This window comes from Corvus cornix, chromosome 2, assembly GCF_000738735.6.
Source record: "Corvus cornix cornix isolate S_Up_H32 chromosome 2, ASM73873v5, whole genome shotgun sequence".
Taxonomy (NCBI): Eukaryota; Metazoa; Chordata; class Aves; order Passeriformes; family Corvidae; genus Corvus; species Corvus cornix.
In genome coordinates, this window is record NC_046333.1 from 106853049 (window position 1) to 106865696 (window position 12648).

Here is a 12648-nt window from a genome sequence, read left to right on the forward strand (position 1 = left end):
AGGACTAGCCTGCTTTTTTACAAGACAGGGAAATTAATGGAGTATAACTTTTGAGTATCATAATGGTCTTGTGTGCATACGAGGACTCCCATCAAGTCCTACTTGGCCCTAGGTTTTATCTGCCTTTAAAGTGAGTGAGAGAGGGACCCTTAATCCTTAGTGATTTTTCCATTGAGAAAGAATATAGAGTATTATAGAGTTCTGGTATGTGCTTTCCTGTACTGATTAACAAGATTTATGTATAACATTATGATTTGCTTTCTTCTCTCTTGTTATTTTTGGCTATTGGCTATGTCAGTCTTCTTCCTTTGGGCTTATGCAGTTGTTTATCTCTGATAAATGGACAGCAGAATTCTTTATGGCCTCGTGACCTGGTTTCAGCTGGGGAAGAGTTAATTTTATTCCTAATACTGTGTACAGTGCTGTGTTTTACCTTTTTTCCCAATTCTTTTCCCCATCCCATGAGTGGGGTGTGAGTGGCTGCGTGTACCTGGTTGCCAGCTGGGGTTAAACTGTGGCACCTTGCAAAGACAGACTGTGTTGTGTTACCAAACAAAATGGGTGGAATAAAGAAATACCTACCACATAATTGTGGGTTTTATGGTTTGGAGTAGATGAACATTTTTAATGAAAAACATAAAATCAGGATCCTGCTGTTCACTGGTCTTAAAATAACCTTTTTTTTTTTTCCCTAGAACAAAATCAAGTAGCAATCTTAAAGCAAATCAAACCCATATTGAATATGTTTGATCTTGGAGCACCAAAAGCTGAAAAGAGAAATAAAAGCTTAAAAGAGCATGCAAAAACAAATTGTAAAAGACAGATAAAAATAGTTGAAAATACAGTCAGTGGGATTACTCAGAACTGCTGCAGTTCACAGTTTGTTCAGTTAAAATGAGCTGCCATGGGTTTAAACATAAATTAACACAGCATGCTGCAAGCTGTGGTGGAAAGTGAGCAGCCCAGCCTGCTACTCCTGTAAAGAGCTGTCATCTTCAAAAGGGAGACAGACCTGTATTTTTTGGGCTGCTGTGACTAGAACTGATCTCTCTGGTCTTAGCTTGTTGAACTCAATAGAAGCTTTATTCAAATAAAGTGGTATCAAAACAAAGCCTTTAAACAAAACAGTAATACTAAAATTAGGAGAGAATGCAATATTATAGCCAGCTGATGGGGGACTGTAGTGTAGGTGATGTTCTTGGAAGCTTCAGTATTTGTATTTCTCTTATACTAACTTCCTAGCAAGCCCTGTGTCTTTCCAAGCATCTTTAAAGTAAACACAGCAAAGTCAGATGTTTTTGACTGCAGCAGAAAGAGGAACCAAAAGGGGGAACCAGAAACATGAACATGTAACAGGAAGACAGTGTTTGTTTTATATTCATGTCAGTCAGCCCTTTCTGCCAGTTATAACTTCCAAGTGGTTAACTACAGCACTTCATCTTGTACTTGGGACAGCTGGGATGCCCAGATGGGGTCCCATTCCTGTACCTGTGAAGTGTGACCCTGCAGAACATTCCAGCATCATCTCAATAAAATAGGAAGTCTTGTCTTCTGCTCTTAGCCAAAATAGTGGTAATTCCATGAGAAGTTTATTGTTAATAGTTGACAACATCCTTTGAGTATATATTTTAAAGATTCTTTTAAGTATTTCTCTCATGTGACATTCTTTCCAAATGTGAGATGGATTTCTGTCCCTTACATGTGTCTTGCAAGGCATCAAACTGAATCTCTTAGCTGTGCATTACGGAATTGCAAGAACCAAGATTATCAGTGGTTGAGGAGGCAATTGCAGAATAACCATCTGTTTCAGGATATTTATTTTTGGTGGTAAAATCATGGTTTGTCTGGTTTTCTGAATGCAAATGATTGATTTACATTCAAAGGTAAGTTTTTTGGCAAATTCTAGATTTAGATGTGCATCTGTTATTTTTTTTCTCTGAGCGGAATGCAGTTCTGATGGGGAATACATGTGGTCCTGGAGGGCGGTGTCTGTGCCGTAGTAACTATGCTGGGCTTAGATGCAACCAGTGTGCTCGAGGATATTACAGCTATCCCAACTGCTTGCATGAGTAAAAGACTCCCCTAGTTTTTCTGGGGTTTTCCTTCTTATATCTGCAACACGGAAGAAAAGAAATCTTCTCAAATATATGTCCATTTAAAAGATTTCCATTTTGATGGCACAGGAACTTTGAGAAAATGTCTGTCAGTTCCATAGGTTAGTGTTCTGTTTTTCCAAGTGACTGCTTTGCATACAAACCCAAATACTATAAATCAGGCTAAATACGCATTTAAAAAATAATTGTTAAAGGCTTCTGCTGTCTTGGAGTTTAAGGTATTTGAGTCCCTCCGAGGTAACATATTAAAAAGCCCTTTCAAGCTCACACCTGCCACATTGTGCTTCTTCACTACTCCATTCCACAGCTCTGTTTTCAAAAGATCTTTCACTGTGTTTGTTTTATAAAGGTATCAACAGCAAGTGTGACCCTGCAGGTAGCACTGGTTCTCACTCTGTAAGTATTCTGCCATTGCAGCTAACAGTGCATGTTAATCATTTATGTACCTTTGCTGAACACATCCAACTCCTTTTTCAAGCCCTGAAGCCTGCTCTTAGACTCTAAAAGAATTGCACGAGTTTGTTTGCAGAGTATGGGCAGAAATAAATGTTTTGTTTTGTTCTTTGGTCATACCAGTGCAAACCCTTGTCAAGGGTGGGGGCTTTTTATCTTTTATATGCATACTGTTTATGTCTTTTTGGTGTACTCTTAACACTAACATATACATGAAGCTATAAGCCTATGCATGTCTCTGAGACCTGGTTCTGGGTTGCAACAGGCCTTTCAACATGAAATTATTCTTGAAAAATCATTACATCTTTGTTGCTGTTCCACTATTACTGTTATTAATATGATGATGGTTATTAGTGGTTGCATATTACCAGAAATCACAGTCATTGTTAAATGTGTAGCAAAGACCACCTAGAGGGTGAGTCTGATGGATAGTAGGGGTACCTATGTAGGCTCCTGTATAGGGTTATGTCTGTCTTCCACCAATAAAGATAAGACTAAATATGAAAATGAATTATTGTTTTTAAGAAAATATGGGGTTTATACTTTGTGCAAAGCAGTTAATACTTCAGAGCAGTTCTAATAAGGCTATAAAAGAATTGGAAAGCACATCCTTTGGGACCCTTAGAATAAATTAGATTCATGAAAAATATGCAGGGTGGAATAATCCTGTGCTGATAGTATGAGACAAAAATCTAAGATGTCTGAATCAGCCTGAGATCCGTGTATCTGTAGAAGTCAGTAAACTGCATGAGCTCTTAACAATATTAGTTTTTTCTTAGTAGTAAAGAGCAGTAAGTTTTTTATGAAACAGGAGAACCCATATTAGCTCCTTTCTGTTGTTAGGGATATTGTCAATGTCTCCAGAACGTTGAAGGTCCTACCTGCAGTAAATGCAAACCCTTGTACTGGAACCTGGCCAAAGAAAACCCCGAGGGATGTACAGGTATGGCTTCATGACACGTTTTTCTGGCTTATGAAATGTAGTCATCTGCCTTCTCTGACACTATCTTTGCTGCTCTTTGTGACTTTCACAACTCTGGTTAACAGCATGTCTCTCATGCTGCTTAATTGTAACACCACATTACCCATGATACCAGCATTTACTTTCACAAAACAGCCCATAATTTCATGTGTGTTTGCACACTTGAATCAGGGTGTGCTCTGAAGTTACAATGATGTTCACTTCAGATGGCCCTATGGCAGATTTACTGGAGAGAGACAGGATTTTTGCCTGTAACCATGAAATCAGAATTTGGCTCATTGAGAAAAAAGGTGCTTTTTCACTTTATATTATTTCCTAACTTGCAGTGTAAAGCCTTCTTGTGGCCTCAGGGTGTGACAAATCTGTTATGGTTTTTATCTGTATAATAATAAATCTGTGATTGTCAATGTTTTCCAACAGGGAGTATATGTTTTTCAGGCAGATAATGATAATGAAGATTAAAAAGGGTAAAGATAAAAAAATCTTTAAAGATTCTCTCCAGCTATTTTCTTTGGAACAGATTCCACCACGACAGCCACTTAGATAGGATGAGTAGCTTTAGACCTGATAATGGTGTCATTACATTTTTTACTTTAGATCTCTAAATACTAAACAAGTCCTCAAATATTAAGTACTGCACTTTTCACATAATTCATCTTCTCTGCCTTCAGTCAAAGAGTCAGTACTGGGTTTCTCCAAATTTCTAGGTCAGCATAGCTCCTCCCTGCAATATTTTCTCCATTTCTATTCATATGGAGAGTTGATTTGGTCCCAGAGTATCACTGCAGAATGGAAGTTGCTGGTCTGGCTGGAAGATGCTGTTTTGTATCAATTGTCTGAATGTTTCTATGAAAGAAAACAATTGTTGAAGTTGTTCAATATTCAAACTCAATTCTGTTCAATTCCAACTCAATACTGGTTTTTGTCAAATACAAGCTAGATCACTTTAAAACACACCAGGAAATCACACATACTTAGAAGTCCTCATTCTTTCTCCTCTTTTTCTTCTCACCTCATACCATTATCTGTCTGCTGTTCTGAACCTTCCAGAGTAAAATCCACCTTGTGGCACTTTGACTCCAAATTGCAGATCCAGGGTTGTGGGGTTTTTCCCTGCAAAGTATCACGAGAAGTTGAAATGCAGGTGTCATTTTTTTCTTTCATCTGTACAGCATGCCAGTGTGATGTGAGTGGAACACTAAGTGGAGTTGGAGAATGTCAGCAGGTAAAGTGAAATTAAAAGAAAGATATTCATTAAATTGATTATTGTAAAGATAAATTATTGTAACATTTTCTAAGGTAGAAATCTTAGTACTGTTTATTGCTTTTGAACATAAACCAGCTAGTTCTATACAGCAAATAGTCAATTTTATACATCCTAGGGATATATAAAGCTTTTAAAAATTTTTGTCTTCTTGAGTTTATGTATTTTCTAGTCTGTTTATTGAAGATGATAAATGACAGAAATAATGTCCAGATAATGGGGGTTTTTTGTTGAGATTAGAAAGTTTTTCCTCTTTAGAATTAGTGGGAATTCAGAGTATTGAAAGATTAAAATTCTGGAAAGGTACTGAAACATTTTTGATTAAATTTATTTTTTTCACAGGAAAATGGGCACTGTTACTGCAAATCTAATGTTTGTGGAGATTCCTGTGACACTTGTGAAGCTGGTTATTATGCTCTTGAAAAAAAGAATTACTTTGGCTGCCAAGGTAAAATGAATAAAGGACATCTCTAGTGGAACATTTGCACTTAGCACAGAAGTCTTTAGAATTCCCTAGGCTATACTTTTAGAATGGGGATGTTTGGGTTACCCATGTGCACAGCATTGTGCACTGGTGCTGGTAGTTGCTTGTAATCTGTGTGACTCCTCTTTGCCTTTCAGCAGGAGAAGGAACAAGGCAGATGTTACCGCTGTGCTTCCCAGTCATTTCGTGCATGTCTTAGAAAACAGGGTGCTTTTAGACTGTGACATCAATACTTTTTTAGGAGCACTCAGCCTTTCAATTCAGCTTGAAATTTTTAGCCTTGACATACTTGTTCCTTAGTACAGCATATTATATACCTCGTTACTAGAGGTGTCCTTTAGTTGGTGCCACAAGTCCTGTCTCCTGTAGAAAGTCATTCAATATTGTTGTCCAGTGTCAGTTGAAAATATGCATGTTATATGAACACATACATTTTAATTTTGTCAGATAGATTAAATATTGGGGTACCAGACTTTGAAAAATTGACATCTTGCAAGTTTTTAAAGTTAGGTTTTAGATTTTGTTGTTTGTGGGGGTTTTTTTAATAATTATTATTTGTGATGTTGCTGCAGAAATTTTGACTTGCTAGGAAAACATCCGAATAGCTGTTCTGCAACACTGCAGCCCTGCATTTAGCAATGTGGCATGGTCTATTATTTGAGGTTTTTTTAAAAGTGACTTTTGTTACATTCTAAGGAGAAATTAAAAAAACCACAGGCACAAACATGGGAAACTCAAAATAATTGCAGCTTATGCACATGTATTAAGTTGTGTTTGAAAGAGTCTGAAGGGCTCTGGGAGGAGGAAACGAGTCATTAATGGTGCTTAATTAGGTGAAGCCGTGGAGTGTTTTCTGGTAACTTTTGTCACTCTTTTTCTGATTGGCTTTTGCTCTTGGCCTTACAGGCTGCCAGTGCGACGTTGGAGGATCCCTCAGCCCAGCCTGTTCCCAGCCCTTGGGCAGCTGCCAGTGCAGGCCACACATCGTGGGCATGACCTGTCGGGAGTGAGTCCAGCTGGGGCTCCTGGTAGCTCCTGGCAGAGCTTCTGCACAGTTCTTTTGAAACTGTCCATAAGTCCCTTGTTAAACTTTCATGTGACAAATTTCTTTTTGGATTTGTTGATAATTAACTGTTGCAGTGCTAGGTTTGGTTTAGCAAGCTGCAGCTTTCCCAGGGAGCTCAGCGGGGCTGCTTAGGGCAGGGCAGCCATTCCGCCCTCCCGTAGTCCATTTCGGACGGCCCCGCACTCTTGCTCCGGTGGCTGTCAGCTCTACAGCACAGTGACGGCGAAGGAGGCGAGAAGGGACCCTCCATGAGGGTTTCAGAGGACTTTTCCTGGTGATCCCCAGAGGCAGAGAGACCTCCTGATCTGGGTGCAGGGGAGTTTTGTCAGATCGCAGGGGCGGTACATGGGCGGAGTTGGGGTACAGGAACCAATAGGGAGAGCCCGAGGGAGTGGCCAGGGCTAGGGACAAGGGTAAGCGGGAGGGAGCAACAGGGGATAGGAAAAGGAATGGGTGAACAGATCACCATAATTAACTTGGTAAATTGCACTGGTTATTGATATTAATTTTCCTGGGCAGTTTCCTTCCTATATTTTAATAAGTTTTTCTGACTTGTTTCCTTAAATAACCAATACCAGTTCTGCAATAGTATTGCATATCTGTCAAGAGTTGTATAGGAAAAAGTATGAAAGCTGTAAAAGCTTCTGGAAGGAAGACTCGTTGCATCCCTCTTTCCAGGTGTCTTGAATCTACAAGCTGCTGTCAGAATTCCTCAGTCAGCAGCAGATCACCTCCCTTCCACTGCTTTTTTGCCCTTAGACGTAGATCATAAATGACTGGTAATTCTTTGTTGATTAGTTGTGGATTTTTTTCTCCTTGAAAGGCCTGAAAGAAACTATTTTTTTCCTGATCTGCACCACATGAAGTTTGAGATTGAAGATGGTGCTACTGTCGAAGGAGGGAAAATTCGGTTTGGCTATGATCCTCAGGAATTTCCTAGCTTCAGTTGGAGAGGATATGCCCTGATGTCCTCTATACAAGTAAGCTGGTATTTCACTCAAGACTTTGGGGTGAAAATGAAAACAAAAGTGCATGGCACATATGTCTTTATAGTGCTGCTGTGTGTGTGGAAGGTCATGGAAAAAAGACAGAAAAAAGGACAGGATCTCACTAATCCAAACCCTTTGGCACTATGCTGCTGTTTGGATTAGTGAGTGTTGGTATTACTGTCAGGTCATTTGCACATTGCTTCAGCAAGTGTGTCTTCATCAGAGATTTTCTTTGAGGTTGGTTTTTTTATGAGATAGGTGTAAAGAAAGGAACGTATAGCTTTAAAGTCTTTAATACTAAGTGCAGAAATTCTTGTCATGCCAAGAACAGCAGAAACAGCAGAAGATTAATGCTTGGCTAAATAATTTGAATTGCACGGTTCTGTGGCAGTCTCTGTCCATAAGATTTTCAGGTACAATCACAGTGCTGTCACTGAAGTCATCTTGTATTGGGTAAAGAAGAGAAAGGTGCCAGCTTTTATTATGTATTATTACAGCAAACAGGAAAGTGTGTGGTTCAGTAAAAGAAGTTGTGAGCAGGGTTGTATTGGCAACATTTATTTTAGTTTCATGACAGACTATGAATAAACTAAACAATAGCTGAGGGAATAAGTAAATCACAGGTAGAAAGTCACCATAATTTCTCTGAGAAGGGAGCTTCTGGCTTTGGACTGAACTGCTGATCAAGTGAAGCAGGATTTTAAAACATTAGGTTTGAGTAATAAATGGGATTTGTTCACTCATCTTGAAAGTACTGCTTTGGTATAATTGTGTCCAGCCTCCATTTGTCCGGGGACTAATGAATCACTGTAGCATGAGACATAAGCACATAACCATTGCACAATGATTTCCTTTATGTTCTTCATTTTTCAGTCTTTCTTCTTTTGTTGTTTTGGTCTTGGGGTCTTTTTAATCCCAGATAATTTTTTAAATTTTCAGTATTATTCCACATCATAAATTAAGGCAACTCTTCAGTATCTGTGATTTCTTAATGCCTGCTTTCTAATTCAGCTGCTTTTTGCATTTCTTTTCTAGTGGCATTTTGTACAGGCTTTTTATTCTGTTCTCAGATGTGTGAAACAGAGAAAACGTTTGCATTTGGGGAAGTGGACCCCAGTGGTGGGGAGGTTGCTGTGCCACAAGTAGCTTGGAAAGGGACAGCACATGGATTGTGATGGATGAACCGGTGGGAGCTGGGTAGTGAGGGGAGCTTTAGGATTTAGGATGGAAAGAAAGAAACCAAACTCATGAGATTGCACCAATCCTGTCTTTTGCGAATCCACCGCGGACCCTTAACATGTCTCTTAGTTTTTTGAAAACTAAATAATGGGGCTGTGTGAATGCTGAGAATTTTGTGGCTCTGGAGGTGCCAGTTCAGCCCCAGGACAAGGACAGCATTCTTGGTATTGCAGCTCTAAGCAACTGCAGGATCTGGTAGAGGATCAGAACTATGGTAACAATCTGAGGTGTCTGCATGCTGTGGGATCTCAGACTAGGATCAATGATTGTGGCCTATTCCTTGGAAAGGCAGGATTATCGGCAGCCCTTGATACCATATGCCTCCTTTATGGCATGAGTAGGGAGAATAACAGTAAAATAATGTCTGTGTATCAAGGTGAGGTATCAACACACATGTTAGTTCAGCCATTCTGTGTCCTTCTGGATCAGCTGGTATTCAACAAGAGTTTTATTTCACAGGAGATTTTGTTCTATGCTCTTTTGTAAGCTGCCCATGCCTTTTGTCTTTGCCAGATGGTTTTTCTTTCTCTGGGTGCTGGTAACAAGTAATGTACTTTCCTTTCCTCCTTTTTCCCTTTCTTTTTATTTTTCCCAGCCAGAGGTGGTTGTGCCTATCACTGTGGCTTCCCCTAAGCTCTTCCACCTAGTCCTCCGCTATGTCAGCCTGGGCTCAAAAAGCTCTAAAGGGAAGATCTCAGTTGCTGAGGGAAAACATTTTGGCACTAATTATACTTGTAAGTGAATTAATTTTCTCACTAGGCTTCCCTGTCTTCCTCTGTCATACACCAGCATTGCCATTCCAGTATATACTTGTCTGCATGAACCTTTTTCTTGTAGGGTTTTAGTCTGGTGCTTGCATGGCTTCTAACTGTTCCTCTATTCAGCACATTATGGCTGTTTTTGTTTATTAACTTCCATTTTTCAGAATGAAGTGAGGATAACTTTGAATGTGGAAAAATCAAACCTCTACTTATTTCGCATTATCCTGAGGTATATTAACCCTGGAGATGAAACATTATCTGGTCGCATATCTGCTTGTCAGTCTCAGCCCGGAGCAGGTAGGTGCAACTCAGCAGTGCAACAGGTCAGGGGAATGTTAGATCAGAGAAGGCTTTCCAAGGCACACCTAAGTCAAGTCTTTAATGTTGCTTAAAAGGCATCACTTTTAACAGTGTCAGTGCTTTTGTGCTTCTCCTCATACATTTTTGCTGTGAAATTGATGTGGCTGTGTTTGCATGAAACCCCTGCTTGCAATAGTAATCAACACTTGGTTTTTTTCAAATGTTTGCCACACTCAGTATTTTCAGTCCTGTACTTGGAAGCTCTGAACTGTGGGTTCTGTGAAGCTTTTAAAGAAGAGGCAACAACACTTAGTTAGGTTTACTTGCCCTTAATATTCAAGTTTTAAACGTGGCTTCTGCCTTCATTCCATGATTAACATTTGTTTAATGATGAACCCAGTCTACCAAGTTAGTTCTGATTACAGACCTCGAAAACATGTGATGACTTTCAGGCCCTGATAAAAGATAAGTACTCCATATCCTTTGAATGGTAGGGGCATACCAAGCCTATATGCAGAATTATGTCTTACTATTCCTGCCTTACTGATTGGAGTAAAGTTACAGATCCTTTTAGTAATTCAAGTAAGACCAAACTGAAGACTTCACAGACACCGTTCAGCAGGGTGGCAGCAGTTTGTAGTCATCCCTGGCTCCTAGTGACTGGGAGACAGGGAACCAGATTTTGTCTGTGTCCAGAGTCTTCAAAGAGGAAACCTTTAATATTCATAACAATTGATCCTCATGACCTCTATTTGACAAAGCATACCACAGCTGTATTTCTGTAGTACATAGAGTCACAGAACAGTCTGGGTTGGAAGAGACCTTAAAGATCATCCAGTTCCAACCCCTTGCCATGGGCAGAGACACCTTCCACTAGACCAGGTTGCTCAGAGCCCCATCCAACCTAGTTTTGAATGCTGCCAGGGATGGGGCATCCACAGCTGGCCCATCATCTCTGCCTAGAAGTTATCTGTCTGTAAGTAAACATTTTAGATGCTACTGAGACCCTCCAATACCTGGAGTATTTGACTTAAAGTCACACAAGAACAGGTCTTGTGTCAGCTGGACATACTGAGAGTCAGTGCAGAGAGAGGTTGAATGGAAAATTATGGAAGGGGAAACCGAAAAAGTGACCATTTCAGAATATTGCAAAACTCATTACAGGGGTCTGGTCATTACAGGGGCAGAGCTCTGCTTTTCTGTACCAGTTTGCTCAAGAGTAATAAGAATGAAAACAACAACCACTGCATATCTCTGTATGTGATCAAGTGCATTTCTAATGCATATTGTCTGAAAAGCATTGATCAGCTCCTGTCAAACAAAGTTTAATGGATCAATTTATCAGTCCAGCTCACTAAGCAAGTAGAGACATTTTACACAGTCACATATGTTTTTTAATTGATTTTTTTTTTCTGGCAGGGGCTGCTCAGAGCAAAGAGTTTGTCTTCCCACCCAGCAAGGAGCCCTCTTTTATCACAATCCCAGGAAAAAGCTCCACAGAGCCTTTCTCGCTGGTTCCAGGCACGTGGACTGTCAGTATAATGGCAGAGGAAGTCCTCTTGGTAAGAAAACAATTGAGGAAAACAACTGCTAGAAGGTTGTCATGAAATTACTGTTCTGGAGTTATTTGCTGGGAAGAACCCTGCAAGCAAGTAAAATTCAGCACTAGTAAAAGGAGTATAAGCAGCAGAATACAATTATGAAAACCTACACTTCTGCTTTTTTCTTATTTCTTCCCTGACTTTCTCCTGCTCTAATTTTTCTTCTGCTTACAGACTTTAAGTCTATCTGGAATCTGTACCTTCAAATGATGAACTATTATTAACATACAGCACAAAGCATAAATGCCCACAAAAAGTAGTAATTTCTTACATATCAGGTGTTGTGTCTAGAGCTTAGCTCAGCCCAGGCCTTAGTTTCTTGACAAAAAATCTTCCTAAGAGTATTGTAAGATGGGCTGCATTATGAGTAGGTCAATTTCTGACTGCTTTTATCCTTCCATCTTTTCTCTCCTTTCATTCACTGAAAAACTGAAACATTTTCTAGCAGCAATTCTAAGAAATGGCTAGAGAAAGAGAAATGGTTTGAGGTGGTCATTTATGGAAAACCTTAAATATGTGTAATCACAAAAACACCATACTGAAATTCTGATGTATTTTGTACAGGGATAAAAAGTAAGCAGTGTCTCTAGTCATTAAGCCTGGGGCTGTGTTAAATTTATGGAATACCATGTGAAGTGTTAGTAAAGAGCCTGCAAATATATTTCTTGATGAAAGTGACAGTATTTTTGTGCTGGGTTTTTTTACTAATACCTTTGAAAAGGTATTAATTATCTTAGCCCATCATGTTCTCACATTAGCAGTTGCTATACATAAGCGCTAACATCATAATTTAAGTAAGCAAGGCAGAACAAAAATATACCAGCTTTTAAAGCACATCTTAATAGGTTAGATGGATATTTTAATCAAGTCATCTGGGATACATGAATCTCCTGTATGGAGTCACCCAGAGTTGAGTTGTGTGCTTCTGGATTGCACTCCTGGATGAAAACTGCAGGCATCTGGCTGTGTGTTAGTGAGAAGCAGGGAAGCTCCTTTCTGAGCACATGATGGGAGAGTGGCTTCAGAGTTTCCCTAATCAGAGGGCAGCTGCCTTCATACCATCTTTCTGAAATGATAGAATTAGGGAGACACATTCTGATGTTACTGGCCCAAGTAATAACAGCAAAAAGCCCCACCCACATCTTGCGGATGCCCTCTGTACAAATTATTTATGTGATTGGTTTCATTCATTGTTACATTGTGAAAGCCTGGTGATAGATGTTCTTTTTGTCCTTGTTTGAATGCTTTTGCGTTGTTGTGTTCTTTGTTTTTAGGATTATCTGGTGCTGTTACCTAGTGATTACTACGAGGCATCCCTGTTGCAGATCCAAGTTACAGAACCTTGCACACATCCCGGGCCTGCTTCAGCAGAACAGTCAGTAGATGGGCTACAGT

General features: G+C 39.6%; 1 protein-coding gene across 4 annotated transcripts in view; it reads left to right on the forward strand.

The window, feature by feature from the left end:
• LAMA3 (laminin subunit alpha 3) overlaps nt 1-12648 on the forward strand; it is a 111338-nt gene that overhangs the window by 38401 nt on the left and 60289 nt on the right. For 3 of the 4 annotated variants that reach the window (XM_039548990.1, XM_039548993.1, XM_039548991.1), the window contains 9 exons: nt 2464-2510; nt 3411-3510; nt 4722-4774; nt 5156-5261; nt 6204-6303; nt 7187-7343; nt 9187-9325; nt 11072-11214; nt 12528-12628. In XM_039548990.1, the coding sequence (XP_039404924.1) occupies nt 2464-2510; nt 3411-3510; nt 4722-4774; nt 5156-5261; nt 6204-6303; nt 7187-7343; nt 9187-9325; nt 11072-11214; nt 12528-12628 (946 nt within the window). Of the gene's footprint in view, nt 1-2463; nt 2511-3410; nt 3511-4721; nt 4775-5155; nt 5262-6203; nt 6304-7186; nt 7344-9186; nt 9326-9516; nt 9650-11071; nt 11215-12527; nt 12629-12648 lie in introns of all 4 variants that reach the window. The other variant, XM_039548992.1, reaches the window with a different exon arrangement.